This window comes from Frieseomelitta varia, unplaced genomic scaffold (assembly GCF_011392965.1).
Source record: "Frieseomelitta varia isolate USP_RPSP 00005682 unplaced genomic scaffold, Fvar_1.2 scaffold_599, whole genome shotgun sequence".
Classification (NCBI taxonomy): domain Eukaryota; kingdom Metazoa; phylum Arthropoda; class Insecta; order Hymenoptera; family Apidae; genus Frieseomelitta; species Frieseomelitta varia.
In genome coordinates, this window is record NW_025110366.1 from 39,035 (window position 1) to 60,581 (window position 21,547).

Sequence of the window (21,547 nt, forward strand, 5' to 3'; positions counted from 1 at the left end):
ACAAACACCTATGTACAAGTACTTGTATTTATGAATGCGAATACTTATACATTTATAAATATTAATATTTCTGTAATATAAATAATATAAATAAATATAATATAATATAATAAATAAATAATATAAATAATATAATAAATATACACATAAATAAATAAATAAATATTGTAATATAAATATAAATATAAATAAATAAATAAATATTGTAATATAAATCTAAATAATATAAATAAATAAATGTTGTAATATAAATCTAAATAATATAAATAAATAAATATTGTAACATAAATATAAATAAATAAATATTGTAATATAAATCTAAATAATATAAATAAATCAATATAAATATAAATATAAATAATATAAATAAACAAATATTGTAACATAAATATAAATAAATAAATATTGTAACATAAATATAAATAAATAAATATTGTAATATAAATATAAATAATATAAATAGATATTAATATCCGCAATATAAATTTTAGACGAATTTATGTCTTATAAACATCTTTGTAACATTTCGAAGAAGCTGAATACTCACCAAGCTAATTTCATTCGAATTTACTTCGCAATGAACGGCGACGACAAAGAGTAATGAGCATTATCGCGAAGAACGATAGTTTTCCAACGTTGAAAAGAATTCGGTCATCAATTTCACTACCGCCAATGATAACTCCTTCTCCGGTGTATCATCGAGTTAATGATGTAAACAGGGGGAATCGTGCAATGCAAAGTTCCTATGTACATTATATCACGCGATTGTTCAGCTTCCGAAGTTGCGATTACACTGCCATTACGTCTACATCTGCAACAAAAAGAAATTGAAATTGCGATTAAATAACAACGGGCAATCGTTCTCCATTGTTTCGAGACTTAAAGGTAAATTTGAATTGTACAGAGATGGACGAAAGTATTCGCGCCTCCGATGGGAGACCGTCCATACTTCAGTATACAACTTCGTATAACAATTCAGTTGTCAATTTTAAAATGTAAAGCTTCCACTTTGACAAACTCCACGTTAGTTTTCTTCAAAGATTTATTCACATCGTGGAGAAACAAGGATAATTCTCGAGAATTGGCAAAATTCAAATGCCTCGATCAGTATATTCGTCATCAAACAACGAAAGCCATTTTTTCAACATCTTAATTACAAACATCGAAAGGATTAACGTTCATCACGCGGACTTTGCAACAGTACTATGTATAACAATTAACAACTAATCGATTGAATAAAGTTTTATATTCAAAACTGCGTGTGAAGTTTTTGTGCATCTATCTAATTATGTTTATGAATAATTTTAAGTTAAATTTCGAACGTAATCTGTGAGAAGCTAAACGTTAATCACACAGGCGGTTCGATCTGCTGCCGAACAGAACTTGTGAATTTTTGTACGTGTGTTTTATGGATTAAATAGTATATATAAGAAGAAAATGATCAATCTTATGATAACTGAGGAACGTAATCATAAAAGTTACACAAATTAATCACCTTAATTACCTATTTTTTGCGGATGAAAATTTGGTCAATCCATGTTGAATACTAGGATATTGAAATACTAGTGTCACGTAGCGGTGAAATGATGGTACTAACCACCTATTACTGTCTTTGTCGCTCATCCAATGTATATCTATTTTAGTACAAGTTTTGCCATCTATTAGACGATTCATTTTTATTTTTTTAGTTCCAAGGAGAGTTAGAAAGTGCTTAGATGGCAGCATCATCTATAAACGTGAAGGGATTGAAACGGCGATGATAATGCGAGGATAATGTAGGAAGTGATGAGGTGGGTAAGGTGAGGAAAGGTTGTGCGTTTCGTCTCAGAGTCGCTGCCTAGACTCATCAGTGGGGCTGATGGCAGCGACTCCTTACCCCAGACGCTTGTTGTTGTAACTATTCGCTANGTTCCGCACTCTGTTTGCTTAACATCGAATATCGGTTGACTTCGACGCTAGGCGCACAGCCACTTGCGGCTTGTGCAAGTTGGTGTTCGAAACTCGTACTCGAGGAACTATAGGTCGCTACAAACGGACAGAGACAAACTAATACCATTGGTGCAATAAGGATAGTAATAGTGATTCGGCGCTAGTATTTGAATGTCTACAAGTCGATCAAATTTTTATTTGTAAAAAAAACTAAGAGAATTAATTTACGAACTTTTACGACTAGAAACTTCACATTAGACCTTCAGCTTCCTTCCTATACCTAGTAGAAAATATACAGATAAGGATTTACAAATTCTATTCAATAAATTGGTGTACTTGTACAAATAGTATTCAGTTTCTTACAAACTATATTATACTTGAAAATCTGAAAAGATATATTTTTACAAATTGTAGCCTGTCGATGAAATATTAACATTTCTAATAGGTTTCATTTTATAACTGTTAGTTAATTTTAAAAATATTATAATTAAAATTACTCTATTACAAAAATTGCGAACTAAAGATAATTAAACATAGAATTAACAATATATTTGGCATCATACATATGAGTATCTTGTTTATGACCTAATATGATATCGTATCTATTATGTCTGTAGTATATGATTGAAGACACGTGCAGTATGGAGTTAACCTTGTGTAGCCATTGTGAGTAAAGAAAAAGAAAGAAATATACTTTAATATACTTGGAAATCTTTTATATATTACTGGAAAACGTAAAAAAAATACGGGAAAAATGGGGAAGTCGGGAGTCCGGTTAAATAGTCGGAAAAAAGCAAAACGGTGGCCGAAGGGCCAAAGCGCGAGTTCCAATCCACAAACTGTAAAACATAGGGAACAAGCATCTAGGATGTTTTTTAAAGACCCCACAGGTATCACAAATATCAAAGATTATTTTTTCTATAATTTCTTTTTCGCGTTTGATACTATAAAAAATTTTTTAATTATCTCAGCCACAGAAAAGCCTGGTATAACAAAAGAAGATTTGCAAAAACACGATGCTATTCAAGGAGTGAAATCACCGGCGGAAACATCTGAAAATGATAATAATTCTTGGGAAACTTGTACAGAAGATACTGCTAATACATTTGCTACTAAATACAGTAATTGTTCAAATGTATCATTTAGTAGGTAAGTATATACATAATTAAAGCAATTTTAAATATTAATAATATTTGAAGATGTTAAATATTAAATCTTGAATTGTTATAGGTTTTTAAATCATTTTCAATCAAATTCATTGTTACATAAGGAAATGTTAGCTGTATTGTCTGCCGTGACAGAAATTATAAAACAAAATGGTGGTAATGAAACTAGCACAGAATATTTTGCTGCAATGGTATCTATTGTAAAACATTATGAATTTACTTTCTTGAAACAAGTATAATTAATAATTATAAATTTTAATATTTAGATGAGCACTTTAGAAGCAATTGAATCAAACATGTCTATTGCAGCTACGCTATCATTATTGGGCATGGGTTTGAAAACTGTACCAAAAAATGTTTTAAATATCCAATTTGGAGCTGCAAGTAAAATTTTTCTAGATATCCTTATCAAATATGTATCTTCGGAAGAGTACCTAATACTTCGACATGTAAATTGTTTTTTTATTAATTTATTTCTTTATTTAGTTTTAAACATTATAACGAGATGTATTATTGACATTTTTAATTTTTTGCAGTGTATTCATTGTTTGTCAGTGCTACTTCGTGCACAAGAAGCAGCAGCATGGTGTGATTCATCTACAATGCAAATATTGGATGTTATTTTGTCATTTATTATACACCATAAACCAAAATTGAGAAAATCAGCACAACATGGAATTATTGCCATATTAAATGGTAAGATAAATTTGAGTAGAGAAATTGTTCAAATAAATTCGAAAGTTTTTAATAAACTTGACTATTATTATATTAATAATTATAGGAAGTGATATTATGAAAAGTGAGAATCCACCACCGTATCATCCGGCTACACCATATATTGCAAAATTCTGTATTGGTCTACTACAACCTAATTCCGAATCCAATGGAATTACAAATGTTCTTCATATTCTTACATTATTGAAAGATATTTTCCATCATTTACCAAAAGTTCACGTGAAGGTACTTATTTAGAAAATATTTGCTTTTACAATTAATAATTAAATACTTTTGTTTTCTAGACTATCAGTGAATCTTTGTTGAAACTTATGACTATGAAAAATGTATTAATAACTTCATGCTGTCTACAAACATTTCATGGTTTGTTCGTTTCTCGACCATCGGAAGCTATTCTACCAGCGCAAAGAAATGGACAAATGATTAGTGCTCTTTATGTTTACCAACCTCCAGCAACTGATGTTCAACCAACTTTAGCATGGTTGATTGTTATGCAAGAAGCACATTTGAATATAGCTCAGTAAATATATATACTTCTATATCTAAATTTCTTATTTTGCATTTCGTTCAAAAGTTAGTGATTGTTAAATATATTTTTGATTTCTAGCAATTCATTAAATTTATGTGCGGTTCTTTTACCAAGAATGTTTGAGACATGTATAAAATATTGGCTTTCGGATAAATCGGAAATTATATCTGGCACCTCGCACACGATAAAAATTTTATTACAGGAGTGTGTTGGTAAATTATGTGAAACTGAACAAACAATAAAAACGTAAGTCTATAATCTATATTTAAATATTCTTTACATCTATAATTGATGTTTTATATTATTTTATACTTATAGATATAAAGACGCTATTGGTCAGATAACTTTAATAATGCGTGAAGCTTTGCATTATCGATATTTGGAAGCTTGGTATTATATTTTTCATTTAATAGCTCTACTCTTTGAGGTAATATTTACTTTCTGTCCTTTATCTTTGTATTGATGTTCGATATCTTTTGTATTATACGTTTTCTCTTTTAATACAGATAATTGGTAAAACGAAAAATCCGCAATTAATAGAGATAATAAAAAGTCTGGCTGTTTTACGTGATTCTTATAATTTTACATCAAAGAATGATGCTGAACACGCTATCGGAGCTGCGATAAAGGTTCTTGGACCAGAGACGATACTAAATATTATTCCATTGAAAGTAAGTAATTCTGTATAATACACAGCATAATAAAATTGTTGCTTTATAACTACATTAATTTATACTTATATTTTACAGACATCGAACAATACGATTAATTTAAAAAGGAGTTGGTTACTACCATTATTGAAGAACTGTGTATTAGGTGGATCACTTACTTTTTTCATGCAAACATTATTACCTATCGCAACATTGTGCGAGTAAGTAATTAGTAATATTTTTATTGTAAGTATTTTATATTATTAATAATAATATTGTTAATGATAATTATATTTCATTTTAGAAAAAAATCACTCGAACCCGTAGGAGGAAAAACTTACGAATTTCTCGTTTGCCAAATCTGGGCTATTTTACCAAGTATATGCAACAATGCTACTGATGTAAAAGATAATTTTAAGGTATGCATCATGGATATATAGGGTGTTTTGTAACTTGTAGGACTCACTTCGGGAGCTGATTGTACGCCTAAAAATAATGAAAAAAAAGTCATATATTTGCAGGAATCAAGTACAGAAAACGAAAGATATCAAGTATTATTTGTAAGCAGTGTAAATTCTTGCTTACGAACTATTGCGGTCTATGGAAAGAAAGGTCGGACAGAGAATTTGCTCTGTTTATAAAATTCATTATATCTCAAACGAAGACAGATAGGACATATATATATTTATATGACTTTTTCATTATTTTTAGGCGTACAATCAGCTCCCGAAGTGGGTCCCACAAGTTACGAAACACCCTGTATATACAAAAAAATATAGTAAAATATAATAAAATATCTTATTTTGTTTAGAACATAGCTAGATTATTGGGAACAAAATTCAGTGACAAAAGTTTGAGAATGTCGATACTGCATGCTTTACGAAGATTAGTAACAAGAGCAGTCGAAAATAATAAAGAAGAAGACATACGTGAATTAGCTAGATTTGCAAAGAATTATCTACCATTGTTCTTAAGTTTGTATACTACTAAGCCAAACGGAACTGATGAAGAAGGGCAACGTTCCTCTACATACAATACAATAAAGGTAAGCTGAATCGAAAATGTGATATTATTTAAAGAAACTAATATTTTGTACAATTACAGATATATCTCACAATTGCAAATAAAGAATTAGTACATGAATTATTCGATCGTGCATTGTCTAGATTAACAGAACCTGATGTTGATGATTTTTTGAATGAAAGTATTCACGACATAATAAGATTACTTATTGAACATACTGACATCGATAAAATAAAAGAATATTACGATATATCTGTATCGTGTCTTAAAGAAAATTCTAAACTCAAGGAACAGAAAAAAATATACAGGTAGCATTTGAATTAAATGTTTTATCTCTTTCTTTTTATGAAGAGAAAATTATTACTTGTTATACATTCTTAGATTTTTGGAAGAAATATGTGGTAGTGAAAAAGAAACATGTAAAGCGTTTGTAGCTCAATATAGACGCGAGATACAAAAACTATTAATATCCTCGGCCACTGAAGTCGCAAAACCAAGCAGAGGAGTAAGTAAAAATTACAAATTCTATTTTATGATATTAATTTCTTGTTGAATTTTTAACAAATAAATCTTTTTTCTTCTTTAATTAGTCACGATTAAGGTGTTTAATTCATCTAGTCAAAATTCATCCACAACTTGAGAAAACAAAATTCTTACAAGCTATTGTTCCTGAAGCAGTAATTTACTTAAAAGATTTAAATGCACATTGTCGAAAGTCTGCATATGAATTGTTAAATACTATTGCCGAAAAATTTTTGGAACATCCTACACATCTTAAAAATTATATCAATATGTTGATGGTTGGTTTGAGTGGTGGAGAACAAAGTATACAGAAATACTGTATTGCATCTTTACTCGCACTTTCCTCTATCACTTATTACTACAACGGTATAGTTTATTTCAAATTAAAATTGAAATAAATATTTTATACAAAAATAAATAACATTATAAATATTGTGACAGGATCTCTAGGTATGGACACTGTTAAAGAAATCTTAGAACATGCGTGTGTTTTCGTTACAAGTTCGACGAGGGAGATCACGGAAGCTGCATTAGCATACATTAAAGTTTACATTACTGTGATGTCATATCATATTGTTGCTCCGAATTTAAAAATATTGGTTGGTAAAAAAGATATTTGATAATTTAAAACTCTAAATAACTGAATAAAACGAATCAATGAATTTGCAGATAGACGCTTTATGTGCAATGAACAATGATTGCCAGAGGCATTTTAGACAGAAAGTACGAGATATTCTTGTAAAGTTGACAAGAAAGTATGGAATGGAAACAATTTCTAGCATGATTCCAGCTTCTAATGTGATGTTGCATAAAAGATTGAAAAATATGAATAAAATAGAAATGAAGAAAAAGAATAAGAGAGAACTGAAAAAACTGGAAAAAGAAGAAAATGAGGATGATATTGAATTTGATGCAAAGAGAAGACCTAAGAGGTAACTTTAAGTTTTACTCTAGAAAACTGACGAAAAAAAAAAAGAACATTGTTATACTCATTATGAAAATTTAGTTTGGAAGAAATATTGGCGGATAGTGATGACGAATTTGAAGAAAATCTGGAGAATAAAAAACCGACGAAAAAGAAAAGAACATCGCGAAAAGAAGCGTGGATACAGGAAAATGAAGAAATCATTGATCTTATTGATCCTGCGGCAGCTCGAAATATATCAAGTAGGTTTAGATATTTTTTTAAAATTCAAGTTGCTCACGTTGGAGTTAAATCTATCAAATTTTTAGCGACGCAACCTGGAGCTACTATAAATTCCAAAACGGTAGCTGCGAAACGAAAAGATCGTGAATTCAAGACTACTCCGGATGGCCGTTTTATTATTACATTAGATAATGAAAAAGATGATGAACCAAAACCTAAGAGGAGGAAAAAGTCTAAACTTTTGTTGCACAGTGATTCAGAAGACGATTATGGTAAGAATACATAATTGTGGAAGAATGTGTACATAGGAATAAGTAAATGAATCCAACAAATTTATGTTACATTTACAGAAGATGATGATATTCAGTCAGTAGCTACATCACAAGAAATGAGTAGGAAACGTAAATATAGTGACAATTATGATAACCTTAGTGTAAAAAGTGCATTAACAACGAAGTATGAAGGTATGAAATCTTATAATATAAATGCATAATTTAGAGTGTAGTTTCATCTTTTTAATAAATACAATTTAGCGGGAGGATCTGGAATACATCGATCATTGAAAAAAGCGAAAACAGAACGCATACCAGGAGCAGAGTATAAAGCATCAAAGGCTGGAGGTGACGTTAAAAAGAAAGGGAAGCCAGATCCGTATGCATACGTACCTCTAACACGAGCAGCATTAAACAAAAGGTAAATGATACTATGAATTTAAATTAAAGATATGCATGGGACTGATTTATTTTTGCCTTTAGGAAAAACAAAAAGAATGCGAGTAAACTTCACAACATTCACAAATTTCACAAGGAGCGAAAAAGGATGCAAACAAGATCGGACACAAGAAAAGCAAAAATTAAAATATAGTATAATGTAAAATATTGCGAAATCATGTTATGTGAGTCATAAAAATTGTAATTAATTTTTTTTATTAAAAATAGACAAATATATAGAAAATTTGACGTATAAACGAAATCATATTTTATATTTTTAATTATTCATTGTAGATTAATATGTTAATATTGATCTACAAATCAAAATAACATGACTTCATTATGAAGCAAGCAGATTCGAACTATTGATCTATGTAGTCCAATCTATTTATCAAAAACTGGGGTTTTTGTAATAGAGAATTCTTTTTACATAGATGATTTAATTTATTTACTTTAATAGAGCAAATATTGAAATTCTTACAACTGATACAAAATAACTTAAGGATAATTGTATTAAAATAGTAATCGGTCTCCCTTCTGAAAGAGAACAATTATATAATTCAAGTGCCTAGGATCAAGTATTTATTATCCTAAAAGTGTTTAAATGTCTATATGTGGATAGAGACACTCACATTTTCTTTATATTAACTCTTCTTAGGTAACATGTTCTCCAGCTCTCCAGAATCGACCAGTTCTTTTACAATATCTAATCCTCCAATGAGTTCCCCATTAATGTACAACTGAGGATACGTTGGCCAATCGCTAAACTTTTTAAGTCCTTCTCTAACATCATTATCTTGCAAAATATCAAACGTCTGATAATCTGCCTTGTAGGAATCTAGGATAGAGACTATTATTCTAGAAAATCCACAGCGTGGATTTGTGGGGGATCCTTTCATGAACAACATACAAGACGCTTGATTTATTAATTTCTTTAGTCTTTCTTCAAGTTTTTCTTTCGGTTTACACGCGTCGATTGAAATATCGTTGTTGCTCAAATGACGCTTGATCTTTTGCGCTATCGCAGATGGGTCAGCTCCGTCGATTCTATCGAGTATAGTATCATTCCTTATGAGAATAATCGTCGGTACTGCACTGATGCCAACTTTTAACGACAAGTCAGGCAGCTTTTCAGCTTCAATCTTTGCGAATTTAACTCTCTTGTACTCGGCCAGTTTGCTCATTTCCTCTATCACGTCGTTTATCTGCGAACACTGATCGGCCCAAGGTGTGTAGAAGTGAACGACGGAAAGATCTTGTGACCTGACACGATAAACAAACGCGACCTTGAATACCACTTGAATTTTCATATGTATGATTACAGCAGCAATTTTCCTATTTTATCACGAAACTATATCGATAAAAACTCGTGACTTTTGAACTCTCATATTGAACGAAAACATTATAAAATACTTCTTTTTTATTACTTAGTATTTAATTTGTTGCATCATAAAATAGAAGATATTTTTTTCTCGCTACATTAAATGTTAGTTCGAAGTAGAAATCGAATATTGTAATATATTTCAAAGAATAAAAACTTAACTAGGTTATATTAGTTCTAGAATCGCTTATATTTAATGTTACTCACTTAACATAGTTCTCGTATTCTTGTTGAGATTCAAGATTAGTGACAGACATTCTGTCACTTTCTTTTTTTTATATGATAAACACGCGATAATAAAAACTATTTTACAAATATATTTAAACGTCACGATTTCTACGCGACTTTCAACACCACTCTCATGGAGATTTTATATCACAAATGCTCAATTACTGCGCTTGCGCACAAGTTCGCCAATCAGCTATCAACTACAGTGGAATAGTTTTGTTCTCATATTTATTTACACATTTTATTAAACTGTTTTAATAATTTAATTGTCATTTCTTTTGCTGTTATTTGGCAATGAAATGAAGATAGAAATCTCATTTAGATAACAGAATTAATATTTGTTTAGAAAATTGCATATGTTAATCTTTGAATGTTTGTTTTAAATCCTTCAATAAAGAATTACATTGCAGTCGATCGAGTTTTGAAACAAATTCGATTTAAGATTTAATTGAAATAATGGTGTAAAATAAAACTTACCGTACACTATGAACTTGCCTTAACACTAATGATTCTCAACCGAAAGACTACACTATTGAAAATAGAAAGATTATGATAGATTCATAAATTCATCCAATCAGGTGAGCCAAAAAAGATAAACAAAACCACGTGATCAAAATTTAGGGAAAACTAGGATTCAATTCACTAAAACTATTTTTTCAAACATTGATTCCCCAGTGAATACATCTTTCTAAGATTGTGCAAAGAATATACTGTCAGAGCAACTATAAATCTTAATATAGCTTGATTGAGCAAAATTGAAATCTGATTTTTGTTGGTTTGGTCATGAAAATAACAGCGCTTGGTTTGACCAATTATGGACACACACACATATATATATATACATATATATATATTTATCTAAGAAATCCCAAGTATTTCTCTTCTACGTTTAAATATATGACACTAATTCTTCTCACAATTTTCAAGAATTTTCTAGGGATAGGACGATGGTCAATTGGAGAAACAAGAGTCTGCTTCGAGAATTGAGAATCACTGATACCAGATCGTGTCGCACAGAACAGGTGTACCATAAGAAAGCGACCAATCGGAGTCGGTGATGGCCAGTTCGTCATCAACACACGAGGTAATCGTCAATGGACGTCAGTAGAACGGGGTGGGGCGGAAAGGGAGGAAAATACGAAGCAGCGAGGGCTGTCAAGACACCTCGCCCACAAAAACCAGATGCAGATGCGACCGGGCGGTGAACACGTGCGACATCTTTTTTTTTTGTTGCCATCACGATCGCGTGAACACGCGGTGCAATGTTCAAAAAGTTGTCGCGGAGCGACGCCCTCGAGGATATATCCAACTGGAGCACCAGCGATGTATTGTGCCTGCTCCGAAAGGTAAGTAAACTCGGATTCAGTCAAAAGTCATTTCTGAAATTGTCAGTGGCGAATCTATGACACGAATTCTCCACCGTGATCTCAGATCTGACTTCGTACAATATATGCTTTAATATAATTATGAAAAACGTTTCGAATAACTTTCCTTTTTAATATGCTAATAGATATACCTCATATTGAAGATGATTCTTGTTCAAGTGATAAACGATAAATGATTCCATAAAATCTTGCCTGTATAGTTTGTCACTATATCTTGCAACAAACAGCAAAAGTAAAGCGTTGATGTATATGTTGAATTATTTCCACGAATCGATAGAAAAGCACCGATCGATAGATATGAGTTACGCGTAACACTTAAGCGAGTTAGTACTGTTCACATTGATTGTCAAACTGTATGACACATCGAGAATATTGAAGTTCACACATGTGTGCAAACAGCGGTTCGCGCGTGTACTTTCAACTAATACGGAATTAATGCACGAGGTTCCACGTTGTACTTTCTTTTTTCTGTCAGAATCGTGAGACTGGAATACAAAAAAAAAAAAAGTCACTGAAACTCCTGTTTAAACATACTGGAGTAATGAAAGTATACAGAAAGTAAGCCATTCAAAGGCAAACGTTTGAATTCTAAACAAAAGTTGCACGTCCTGCTGATCAAAATGTCAAACATAGTGATCTAATCGTAAAACAAGATAAGAATGTAATTTTCAATGAAAAGAAAATTTGTTACGGATCTGTATTGTTCTGTTATTTATTGTATTATATTATTTCATTGGTTGTACGTGAGTTAAACTCGTTTTAACATAAAAAGAAAATATATAAGAAAAATTACGACTGTGTATATCAAAAGATCTATTTAGTTTATCACGTTTATCTTTTCAGAAGTCTATGACTTACGAGAAAAGCATTGTGAATTAATAGCGCGTAATATTATATTTTACATATTTGAAATATAACATATTTGTTATATTTCGTTCAACTTTATACGAGATATTCTTAAATTACACAACGTACGGCTTCCATTTCAGTAGAAAAGTCAACAGAAGACGTTTGTAACAAAAGAATTAACACGATCGAAGAATTTATACTGTTACACTATTATATACATATAAGAGCAATCTTTGTGAAATTCTGAGAAACATCTCTGGTCAATTCTAATCAAGTTAAAAAAAATTGCAACGAAGTAGAAACAGTTGTACGTTTAACTTGCCCGCTTTATTGTTACGATAACGTAATTATTTGCACGTATTATTTGCGCGTTATCAGTGATGCACGTACTATTTGATGAGACGAATTATTCTCGCTTTTGCAGAATGGTCTGGAGGAATGTTGCAAAGCCATCACAAAACGACAGGTTGACGGTGACGAACTACTGGTGAGTGCTCGAATTTCCACTGGAAATTCCTTTTCTCTTTTATAGGTATGTTGAAACATTAACGAAATTTTTATGAGGATAATATTTCCATCGATTATAAACTTTTAAATCCTCAAAGATAATTCACTGGTCAATTGAAATTATTATGGTTCCTGAAAATGCAAATGAAAAAGAAATCACTAGAATTTTTTCCATTGAAATAATTGTTGAAAAGAATAATAAAAAAAATCTTATTTATGATAAAGGTTCATGAAAGTATTTGAGAAATATATGTATAGAGAAATTACAAGTAATCGCAAAAATATTTGAACATAATTATTTGTTATTATTAATGAATATCAGCATTCACTGGAATCGTATATAACTTGCTTATTGTGTACTCATGATGGTTGTTTATGCTGCGTGATAATTTTTATAATATGTCACTATGTATATACATTTTATATAATACACAAAATGTAATATATAAAAGTTTTCTATTCAAATACTTTCGTGCGCTGATCTTTCACATTTTGCCAATTAATTAAAAAACAATTAAAGAAAGTTTACATTGCAAAGAGAAAAGAAGTTTCTAACTAGTTGAATAAAATACAGGGACAATGCAGTGAGCAGTTTCATTCAGAATTCGTGTCGTTATTTCGTTTCAAACTGGCGCGTGCTCTCTTATGCTCTTCTTAATTAATTGTAATTATTCCAGCACTTGACGGAAGGGAAGCTGGCGTTGTGGAAGAGTGACCTCACGCGTCCATTGATATGGTAAGAGAGCGGAATATCAGATATGTCTCATTTCACCGTTGAACGTGATGGAACAGCGTGGACTCGTTCCCGTGACCAAGTAAAATCTTGAAACCCTCTGTCACGGTCTAACGGTTCTTCTCTATGGAGTATCTTTGCGAGACACGCCTTCGAATCGTGATGAGCTGAGCAATTACCCATACGCATCCAGGCGTGATCCATGATTTCTCAGAGCACCTCTGCTCCGAATAATTGGAGGATTTTCCGAATGAATGGCTTTATCGCTTCGTTAAATCTGTAAAATTAAAAGCACTCTTCAGCTTAGCTTACTCGCTGCTCGAAATCTAAATCGAAAGTAAAAAAAAGAAAACAACAACCTTGAACTTTATATTTTTTAATACTTATAAAGTGGTGAAATTAATGTTGTATTGTATTATTTAAAAACAATAATCATAATAACAAAAATCAATTTATCTAGTTAGCCATTTGTCTGTCACAAATTATTATATATTCAAGTCTAATTTTTATTATTAAAAGCATTGATATAGTGAAGATAAAAATCTTCCTGCTTAATTAAAGTGCCCTCCATTTTTTTTTGTTTTTTATTTTTCAAGGCATGTTTGCATTGTTTGTCTTTTAAGCAAAAATATATTATACAGATTGTTATGAAACAGTGATTGAATATTTTAAATTGAATAAAAAAAACAAACAAAGAAAAAAAGATAATAAAACTTCAATTCTTCCGGATGTTTCGAAACGGTAAGAAAGGAAATTTTATATATACAAAAATTCATACAATTCTAAACCCATCCAGTGCCCTGTGTAACCATTAAGGACCAAGCAACAATTTATCAATTTATCGTAACATTCCAAATATTTTTTCTTTCATAAAATTAACATTTAACGGCGTTAAGCCAGTTTCATTCATTTCGTGGCCAAGTTGGCGCCTAACGCGATAAACAAAATTATCGTTAATTAGAGAGGAAAGGAGATGTGAAAACTTCAAATCTAAACAATGATGCAGGTGTTAAAACGTGCGTTCCACTTACATTCTATTGTTGAACCTCGCGCGAACAGAAGAGTTGTATCATCGTCAGGAACTGTACATATATATATACAGAGATTGAATTGTTTGCATTCTATTGATGTTACAACAGCTGTACGAGCGAGCGATTCTAATAAGCATCGCGGTGGATCGAGCCGGTGAAAAATTTGGCGAGCTGATGATGCTATGGAAAGCGTCGCGAGACGCAGTATGCATGCCAAGAAGGCAGGTTCAATGGCTCGGCGGGCAAAATCGAAATACGCTGCGGCTGGCATTTCTGAAGGCCATGCTAACAAGACAGTATGGCTCCGGTTATACAAGCTGGTGCCATAAGTGCGTAATTCTATTCGTGTGGGACGCCCCCATTCAATATCGCCACTGACACCACGAAATTTATCTTCCTTTATTAAGGGAATTCCACTTGACAACAACGCGACTGTTCACGTGGCGACATTATCATGCTGTTCTTAATAATTAGGAGATAAATGTTTCCAGCGACGGTATGAAGCAGAGATTTAAAAAAAAAAAACTATATATCTTATATTATGAAGCAGTGTGCAAAGGAGTCTCTGATCAAACAGACTATTTTAGCCTTTCATTTTAAAATTTTTAAATTTAATATAACATATTATTTATATGCCGCTTACAGATCATATTTTTATGATTGACATTTTTTATAACAGCTATCTTAAAGACAAGTTTTACTATAATATGATAACATAAGCAATATATCTTTAAGTTGGAGCAAAATCTGTAAAATTCATAAACGCTGTTAAAGGTTTCATTTATACGATTCTTTAACTCTTTTTTACGCCAATTCTGAACAATGTATCAATAATAACATGTAGTATAGAAAACGTGTATTAATTCTTTTGCAGGAGTTTGTGGACATTTGTGGAGGAAGTGAAGAAGTCACCTGAAAAATTCGTAGAGGAAAAGATCCTTGAGAGTCAATCGAACGAGGACCACTTGAGCGACACTGGCTCCTGGGGGACTGACTTCGAGGACGAAGCAAACGAGGAAAGTGTCTTTCCGGAAATTCAAAGAATATCTCAGCCAAATTATGAGCCTATAAGTAATCATAAAGCTTCAGAAAATAACGCAGACTTTAAACAAGAAGATATACGAGCAGAGGAAATCTCTAGACAAGAGGAAGAAGGAACTTATGCCAATTGCGGCCCCGTGCAGGATGACGAAAGCGCGTATGCGAATTGTCAAGAGTCAAGCACTATACCATTGAGGAATACGTCCAGGCTGCATAGTCAAACGGAGAAATCTTTGGCCGAGCAACTGAAAGAGCAACTGAAATTTAGAAATACTAAAAAGCCAGTAATAGCAACGAAGTCCGAAGCGTTGAAAGGGGAAAACGTGGAGGTCTCGGTTCTGAATGTTACTCAACCGCGGAAATCGTTCCTTCACAATGTGTCGAAGTCCAAGGCAAACAACCCTAGTCAAAGTTAGTAAATAGTATTAGCAAGAAAAGAAAGGAATTCTAATTATGAAATTGTAAAATAATTTTTGATTAATTCGTTTTTAATTAATGAAATGTTGATAATATAAAATCATATCTCTCCTATGTCGAATAATTTAACAAGTAATTTGTATTTTAACTAATGATTTCAGAAAGGATGTCGGTGCCGCCTCCGCCACAGCCGAAAAAGAACAAAGACCAAACGATCATTGAAAGATCGAGCAAAGATCAACCAAAGCCTCCGGCAACGCTTAGGAACCTCGATCTGGTCGCGAATTTGCCTACAAGAACAGAAGAAAGCGAGGACGAATACGAAACGTTCGATGAACAAATAATTGAACAAAATCAAAGGAAGAACATGTTGAAGGTAGACAGCAAGCAATCATTGAGCAGCGGTCATCAGAGTTCTGCGGAGAGTGTTTATCAACCGCCAAGTATTACAAGTTACGAGGAGGACGAAGAACACTATAAAATTTACGAATCGATTACGGAAACAGTAAGTCCATAAATTCTATTTTCATTTTATAATGATTAATTCAATGGAAAGTTGAGCGAGAGTTGCTTTTCCAGCCAGATGATAGCGGATACTATTTAAATCCCACTCAAAAGTCAACGAATATAGAAACACCCCCACCACTACCAGCGAAACCTCCCCAGGCATCGACTACCCCCTCTCCAACTTTAAATCAAACAGACCTGGACAAACTGAAAGGTTTGTACAATTTTTTAATTCTTATTTTTAATCCTTTGTGCGTGTGTGCGAAGTAAGCAGTGGCAAATATTGAGGAAGATATGATAGAATGTTAATGCGAATGCCACGATAACAAAGGAAATTAAACAGAGCTCGTTGAAAATGAGAGATGCAACGTGTTACGAAGCATGGGGCAAAAAGTGCAGGCCGCATTAAATTGAAGGAATAAAAAGCTCTCGGTGCCTTAACTTCTCATAAACATGTGCGCGGCAAATGGCTGGCAATGTCGTTGCAACCTGATGCACATTGAAATTGCAGCCAGTCATGGATGAACTATCGTTCCCGTTATTTCGAGCCGTTTCCTACCGATATATCCAACATTTTCAATCAAATTATCAGTGGTAACAGTTTACCAGTTAACACAAGTAACAACACATGCAAATTACGAAGAAATAAAATTGTTCCTAAGAGAAATAATAATTGTGTAATATGAGTAATATCAGAGATGCCAAGTGCAGAGTTGCAAAGTTGTTGTTTAAACGGAAGAGCAATGCCTCGAAGAGATCGCAATTTCCCAAAAGCTGATTAAACAAAATAAAACAAAACGAAACGAAAAAAAAGAGCTACGTCTTCCAATCTTATCAACGGAAACAGAAGAAGAAACAGTGGGATGGAATGTGTTCCTGCTTTTATCTGAGACTGAGCAAACAGCTCGTGGGAGGTTTGGGCGCCCGTTTGGCCGATGAGGTTTCCGATATGATAGTGAGGATCAAACGGGGACTATCCCGTTGTTGTTACTCGCAACCACCTGAGCCACCAGGTACAATAAATCCCTTACGAAGTGAATTTCCTCACATGTCATGTCGTTTGCACATTCCACGGTTTATACTTGAATGACCGAGTCGTCAAACTTTTCGGTAGAAAAAACGCTCAATAAGCTTTTCTTTTTCCTAAATTGGGAATACACCGACAACTTCAAACATTCTCGAAATACGTGCGAGGTAACCAATATATATTTTTAAACTTTGAAGAGTGTGCCCCATGCTAAGAGACCAACGGATGGCCGCCGAGCTTTGTAGATACTTTATTCGGCTGATATTTGGATTAAACGTCAGTTTGTGCGGTGATTTTAGAGAGTTCGGGTCGTATGCAGTCAGTGTCTTTCAATCTTACGAGAAATTTTTCGAATAGGTCCCGAAATTAGTTAAATAGTTTCTGAGTACTTGGACCAATAAGGAATTTGTTAAATAATTGTTTACCGCTTTATAAAAGGAAATTGCAATTCTTTACGTTATAGATTAGATTTAGAGCTTTATATTTGTTCCTACAGTATCTGGATATTACATAGGAATACACTTTAGAGCGCAGTTGCATCAGTTCAAACGTGGGAGACATAGAAATAGTGAAACCGGTGATCCTTGAAGTCGACACTTGTTTCTGATTCTATTTTACGGCGTGCAGAATCATTTGCAAGTGAAACTAACTAGGAAAACAGTGAGTTCCTCCTTCTATTTTCGAGTCTATCGTCTAAGAAACAACAGACGCGCCTTAGTTTGCGAAAATCACATTTTTGAAACAATGGACTCCTTCGTAAAATGAAACTTTGCGACAATATATGTATAAGTGAATGTACTTCTGATAAATAACGTGTGAAAAATTGTAAGTAATCTCTTGCCTCCGAGTGAACGTGAAGGTTTTTGCGAAAAATGGCGACAATCATCGGCGATCCAAAAAGAAACGTGTCCTTAAACACTGCGATTCGTCGTCAAGCGAGTCTTTCAGAATGTTTGACTCAGGCCGCTCTCACTCAAGCCCGCCTGAATTTAGCAAGTTAGTGAAACATTTGGCCTCGAACCATATTTTTACGCATATTTTCAATATATATCTCACGAGCGAAATGAATGAATTGCGAAAGAAACGTGTGCTTTAACGTGCGTTTTATTGCTGTTTTCAGAGAGATCTCCCGACAAAAAATCGGCCACGTTGCCTCACTCTAATAGCAACACTTCCTTATCGTCGGAAAGGGCTACGAGACCATTGCCTCCACCGCCTGAAAGACAATCGTACGTTGATAAGCCGTGGTTCCACAATGTCACCAGAGAACAAGCAACAGCTCTTATCAAGGAACGTAAGTCCTTGTCAGAATAAATTTAAAATGAAAATAGAATACTGACTGTCGTGGAAATTGATCATAAAAATGATCAAGTAATTAAATAATGTATTGTGAATCACTGTGCCACGTGTAGAAAGTACTTACGGCAACCCTCAAGACGGACACTTCCTTTTGAGACCGTCTACAACAAATGTGAACAATCCCTTGGCTCTGGTGCTCTGGTACAAGGATAGAGTGTATAATGTTCCAGTCAGAAAAAGGCCTGACAATAGGTAAGAAAACTTTGCACACTAACGTTCCCATGTCCGTATATCTTTCTTAAGCACTGGACTTGTTCTGTAATAATTGGAAACAGATGAAAAATTAGTACAAATAAAGAATGTTAAAGTGATAAAATATCTCTTGAGACATCATGATAGATATTATCCTATAAATTATGGCTATTGTGGCTTCTTTAAATTAAAAGTTAAAACTTTTATCGTTATTCGATAGCAGATGAAGAGCAATGTAGTATTATCGCGTGGTGACAATATCGAAACAAAATTTGCATGGAGTAAAGTTTCATTTGTAATAGTCGAGGATTCAAAGGAAAAAAGTAAAATATTCAGTAGAAACGTACTAAACTATTCATAAGAAATCGAACAAAATGAAGTGTTGTATATTTTTCAAATAGGTATGCATTAGGATCAGCGAAAGTAAATGAGAAATCGTTCTCGAACGTCGAGGAAATCGTGATGTTTTACACGAGGGAGGAGCTAGTGCTCCACAGCGGTGGCGTTGAAATGGGAAGCACGAAATTAACAGACACTCCGGCCAAATGAACTTTTAAAATCTTTCACACACCAGCTTGTGCAACGCAAACACTGCCTAAATAAGAATTTCAAGAGGAATTCAAAATCAAATGATGGTTTACATGTATTTGTTTCAACAAGTGCCTTTTATACTCACGACCCATCGAATTTGTATATTTTTTATAAGGTTCGAATGAATCGTCTTATGTACGCGATGAATACGTGACGAATCGTAATACATACGTGGAGAAATATTTAGTGTTTACAAAAATGTCTCTCATGATATGAATTGCATATATTTTTAATACAAACAGTATTTTAATGTTGAATTTGCGAATTGAAATACGAGGAGTATATCGATGCATGCTTGTTGCCATTTTGCAACGGAAAGAACAATCATTTTGTATACATATCAATATTATAATTTGCGTTCTTGTACACTCGTTTGTACGGTTTTACAAGATAATTCAATTATATAAGTTAAGCAATGAATATAATGCTGCGAATTTGTAAATAAGACCTTTCTTTGATAATAAAATCTTGAGGTACTGTCGAGAAAGATTCGTACCGCGTCTTGTTCGATTTATTATAATTTAAAGAAATAAATTTAATTCAGTTCAAACAAAAAGTAACAATTCTTCGTTGCTACTGATTGCATAAAAAAAAATATTTAAGTACAAAAATTGAATGTGCAAGTAACTGTTACTATTGAGTGAGAATAATGTGTTCCGCAATTTACAAGATAATTCGGAATAACTCTCTTCGATATATATAGATATATTTCAAGAATTTATGGAAAATCAAAGGAAATATTGTAGTCAAAAAAGCATTAAAGCTTCAACATCATTCTTTTTCTTAATTGACATGTATAGTGTCAATGTTAAATAGGTCAAGGAAGAACAAGGATCAGAAACTACAAGTTTAAGGTCAAATTCAATATTTTACTTTGCTATGATTTTTTTAATATTCTACTTTGCTATGATAATGACACTTAATTACGCGTAATTGACATTAATTACTTACTAGACTGCTAAGTGCCATATTTAAATGAACACAAATGGCCTTGAAACTGGTTTCTTGTTTTTATATTTAATTACTTTTGAGACTCGATGTACTTCCCGATATGTATTTATATCGGAACGTAGATTAATAAAAGTCAACCAGTAGATTGTGAATCTGTGCATTTACATTTTGTCACGTTATTGTCAAAATAAAAGTGATATATTATAATTATATATAATTTTTAAGAAATAGTTCTTTTATTTCGAGTATTTAATAGAATCTTTATTCTATGGGGTTGTTTTTACACAAAACGAGAACTGAACGAGCAATCGTGCATACAATAATATTAATTAATCATTTATGTGTGATCTACAGTAGCTATAAAAAGGATTTGCATATACTCTCATTTTCCTGGATCTAAAGAGTATTTGATTAATCGCTATGTAGATATTATAATAAACATTTATAATAAATTTTATATTAACAAATGTTCTTTCATTCTATCTCTTTTATTAATCAATTGAAATTCAACGCGATTGATATTAATGAATGTGAATTGACCAGCCGACAGTTTACTCCAACGTGTTTATCTCGCGCCGTGTTCGATGATCGATAACGATAATACATATCAATTAAGTAAATACTCGCGTAATTCAGTCCCTTTTTATCTCTCGCTCTCTAAATCTACCAGTTTCAGCATTTCAGACGATCACACGAATTCTTTCATCATATGTGAATCAATTTTCGATCGTGGAAACAATGAACCGATGTATTGCATTACAAGTCGGAGTTGTACATCTAAGATCGACCTTGCTTCGGCGATATATAGTGGACCTGTGTGCGCGTGAACTTTGAACCAATTACTCAACAACTGCAACACAATTAAGAGGAGCACGATACTGGACAACTTGTGCGTTTGATATATACCTCGATAAGATCTATGCTCGACGATGAATCA

At 32.7% G+C, this 21,547-nt stretch overlaps 4 protein-coding genes and 1 long non-coding RNA gene across 7 annotated transcripts; 2 read left to right on the plus strand and 3 right to left on the minus strand.

Moving 5' to 3' along the window:
* On the minus strand, positions 1 to 1,844 carry LOC122534450. The gene is made up of 3 exons (XM_043665083.1): positions 1,505 to 1,844; positions 548 to 811; positions 1 to 70 (listed from the first exon to the last, which is right to left on the minus strand). The coding sequence occupies exons 1-2, from the start codon at positions 1,726 to 1,728 to the stop codon at positions 664 to 666; spliced, it is 372 nt and encodes a 123-aa protein (XP_043521018.1). The 5' UTR covers positions 1,729 to 1,844; the 3' UTR covers positions 1 to 70; positions 548 to 663.
* Positions 1,845 to 2,544: 700 nt separating this feature from the next.
* Positions 2,545 to 8,701, plus strand: LOC122534451 (RRP12-like protein). Its single transcript, XM_043665084.1, is given in 24 exon segments — positions 2,545 to 2,819; positions 2,901 to 3,078; positions 3,160 to 3,286; positions 3,362 to 3,544; positions 3,632 to 3,791; positions 3,877 to 4,055; positions 4,115 to 4,350; positions 4,438 to 4,605; positions 4,678 to 4,786; positions 4,866 to 5,030; positions 5,109 to 5,230; positions 5,314 to 5,428; positions 5,821 to 6,054; positions 6,114 to 6,340; positions 6,414 to 6,537; positions 6,623 to 6,920; positions 6,996 to 7,153; positions 7,224 to 7,486; positions 7,561 to 7,721; positions 7,788 to 7,973; positions 8,052 to 8,165; positions 8,235 to 8,394; positions 8,457 to 8,499; positions 8,502 to 8,701. Coding segments are annotated over 24 exon segments (3,903 nt in total). The 5' UTR covers positions 2,545 to 2,683; the 3' UTR covers positions 8,559 to 8,701.
* A 352-nt stretch (positions 8,702 to 9,053) lies between these two features.
* Positions 9,054 to 10,185, minus strand: LOC122534455 (glutaredoxin 3). Its single transcript, XM_043665094.1, has 2 exons — positions 10,000 to 10,185; positions 9,054 to 9,674 (listed from the first exon to the last, which is right to left on the minus strand). Exons 1-2 carry the CDS (start codon positions 10,047 to 10,049, stop codon positions 9,056 to 9,058), a joined length of 669 nt encoding a protein of 222 aa, XP_043521029.1. The 5' UTR covers positions 10,050 to 10,185; the 3' UTR covers positions 9,054 to 9,055.
* A 777-nt stretch (positions 10,186 to 10,962) lies between these two features.
* On the plus strand, positions 10,963 to 20,784 carry LOC122534453 (lymphocyte cytosolic protein 2-like). 3 transcript variants are annotated; one of them, XM_043665088.1, is made up of 10 exons: positions 10,963 to 11,366; positions 11,881 to 11,952; positions 12,679 to 12,741; positions 13,439 to 13,497; positions 15,400 to 15,977; positions 16,145 to 16,488; positions 16,563 to 16,704; positions 18,638 to 18,811; positions 18,930 to 19,068; positions 19,470 to 20,784. In XM_043665088.1, the coding sequence occupies exons 1-10, from the start codon at positions 11,283 to 11,285 to the stop codon at positions 19,615 to 19,617; spliced, it is 1,803 nt and encodes a 600-aa protein (XP_043521023.1). In that variant the 5' UTR covers positions 10,963 to 11,282; the 3' UTR covers positions 19,618 to 20,784. The 3 variants fall into 3 exon arrangements, with proteins under 3 accessions (XP_043521023.1, XP_043521025.1, XP_043521024.1); XM_043665090.1 differs by lacking the exon at positions 11,881 to 11,952 and having other exon boundaries at positions 10,966 to 11,366; XM_043665089.1 differs by lacking the exons at positions 10,963 to 11,366; positions 11,881 to 11,952; positions 12,679 to 12,741; positions 13,439 to 13,497 and adding an exon at positions 14,392 to 14,854.
* LOC122534456 lies at positions 13,491 to 21,485 on the minus strand. The gene is made up of 4 exons (XR_006307908.1): positions 21,399 to 21,485; positions 19,416 to 20,763; positions 18,941 to 19,132; positions 13,491 to 13,771 (listed from the first exon to the last, which is right to left on the minus strand). It is a non-coding gene; the product is annotated as an uncharacterized LOC122534456 (long non-coding RNA).
* Between the last annotated feature and the right edge of the window lie 62 nt (positions 21,486 to 21,547).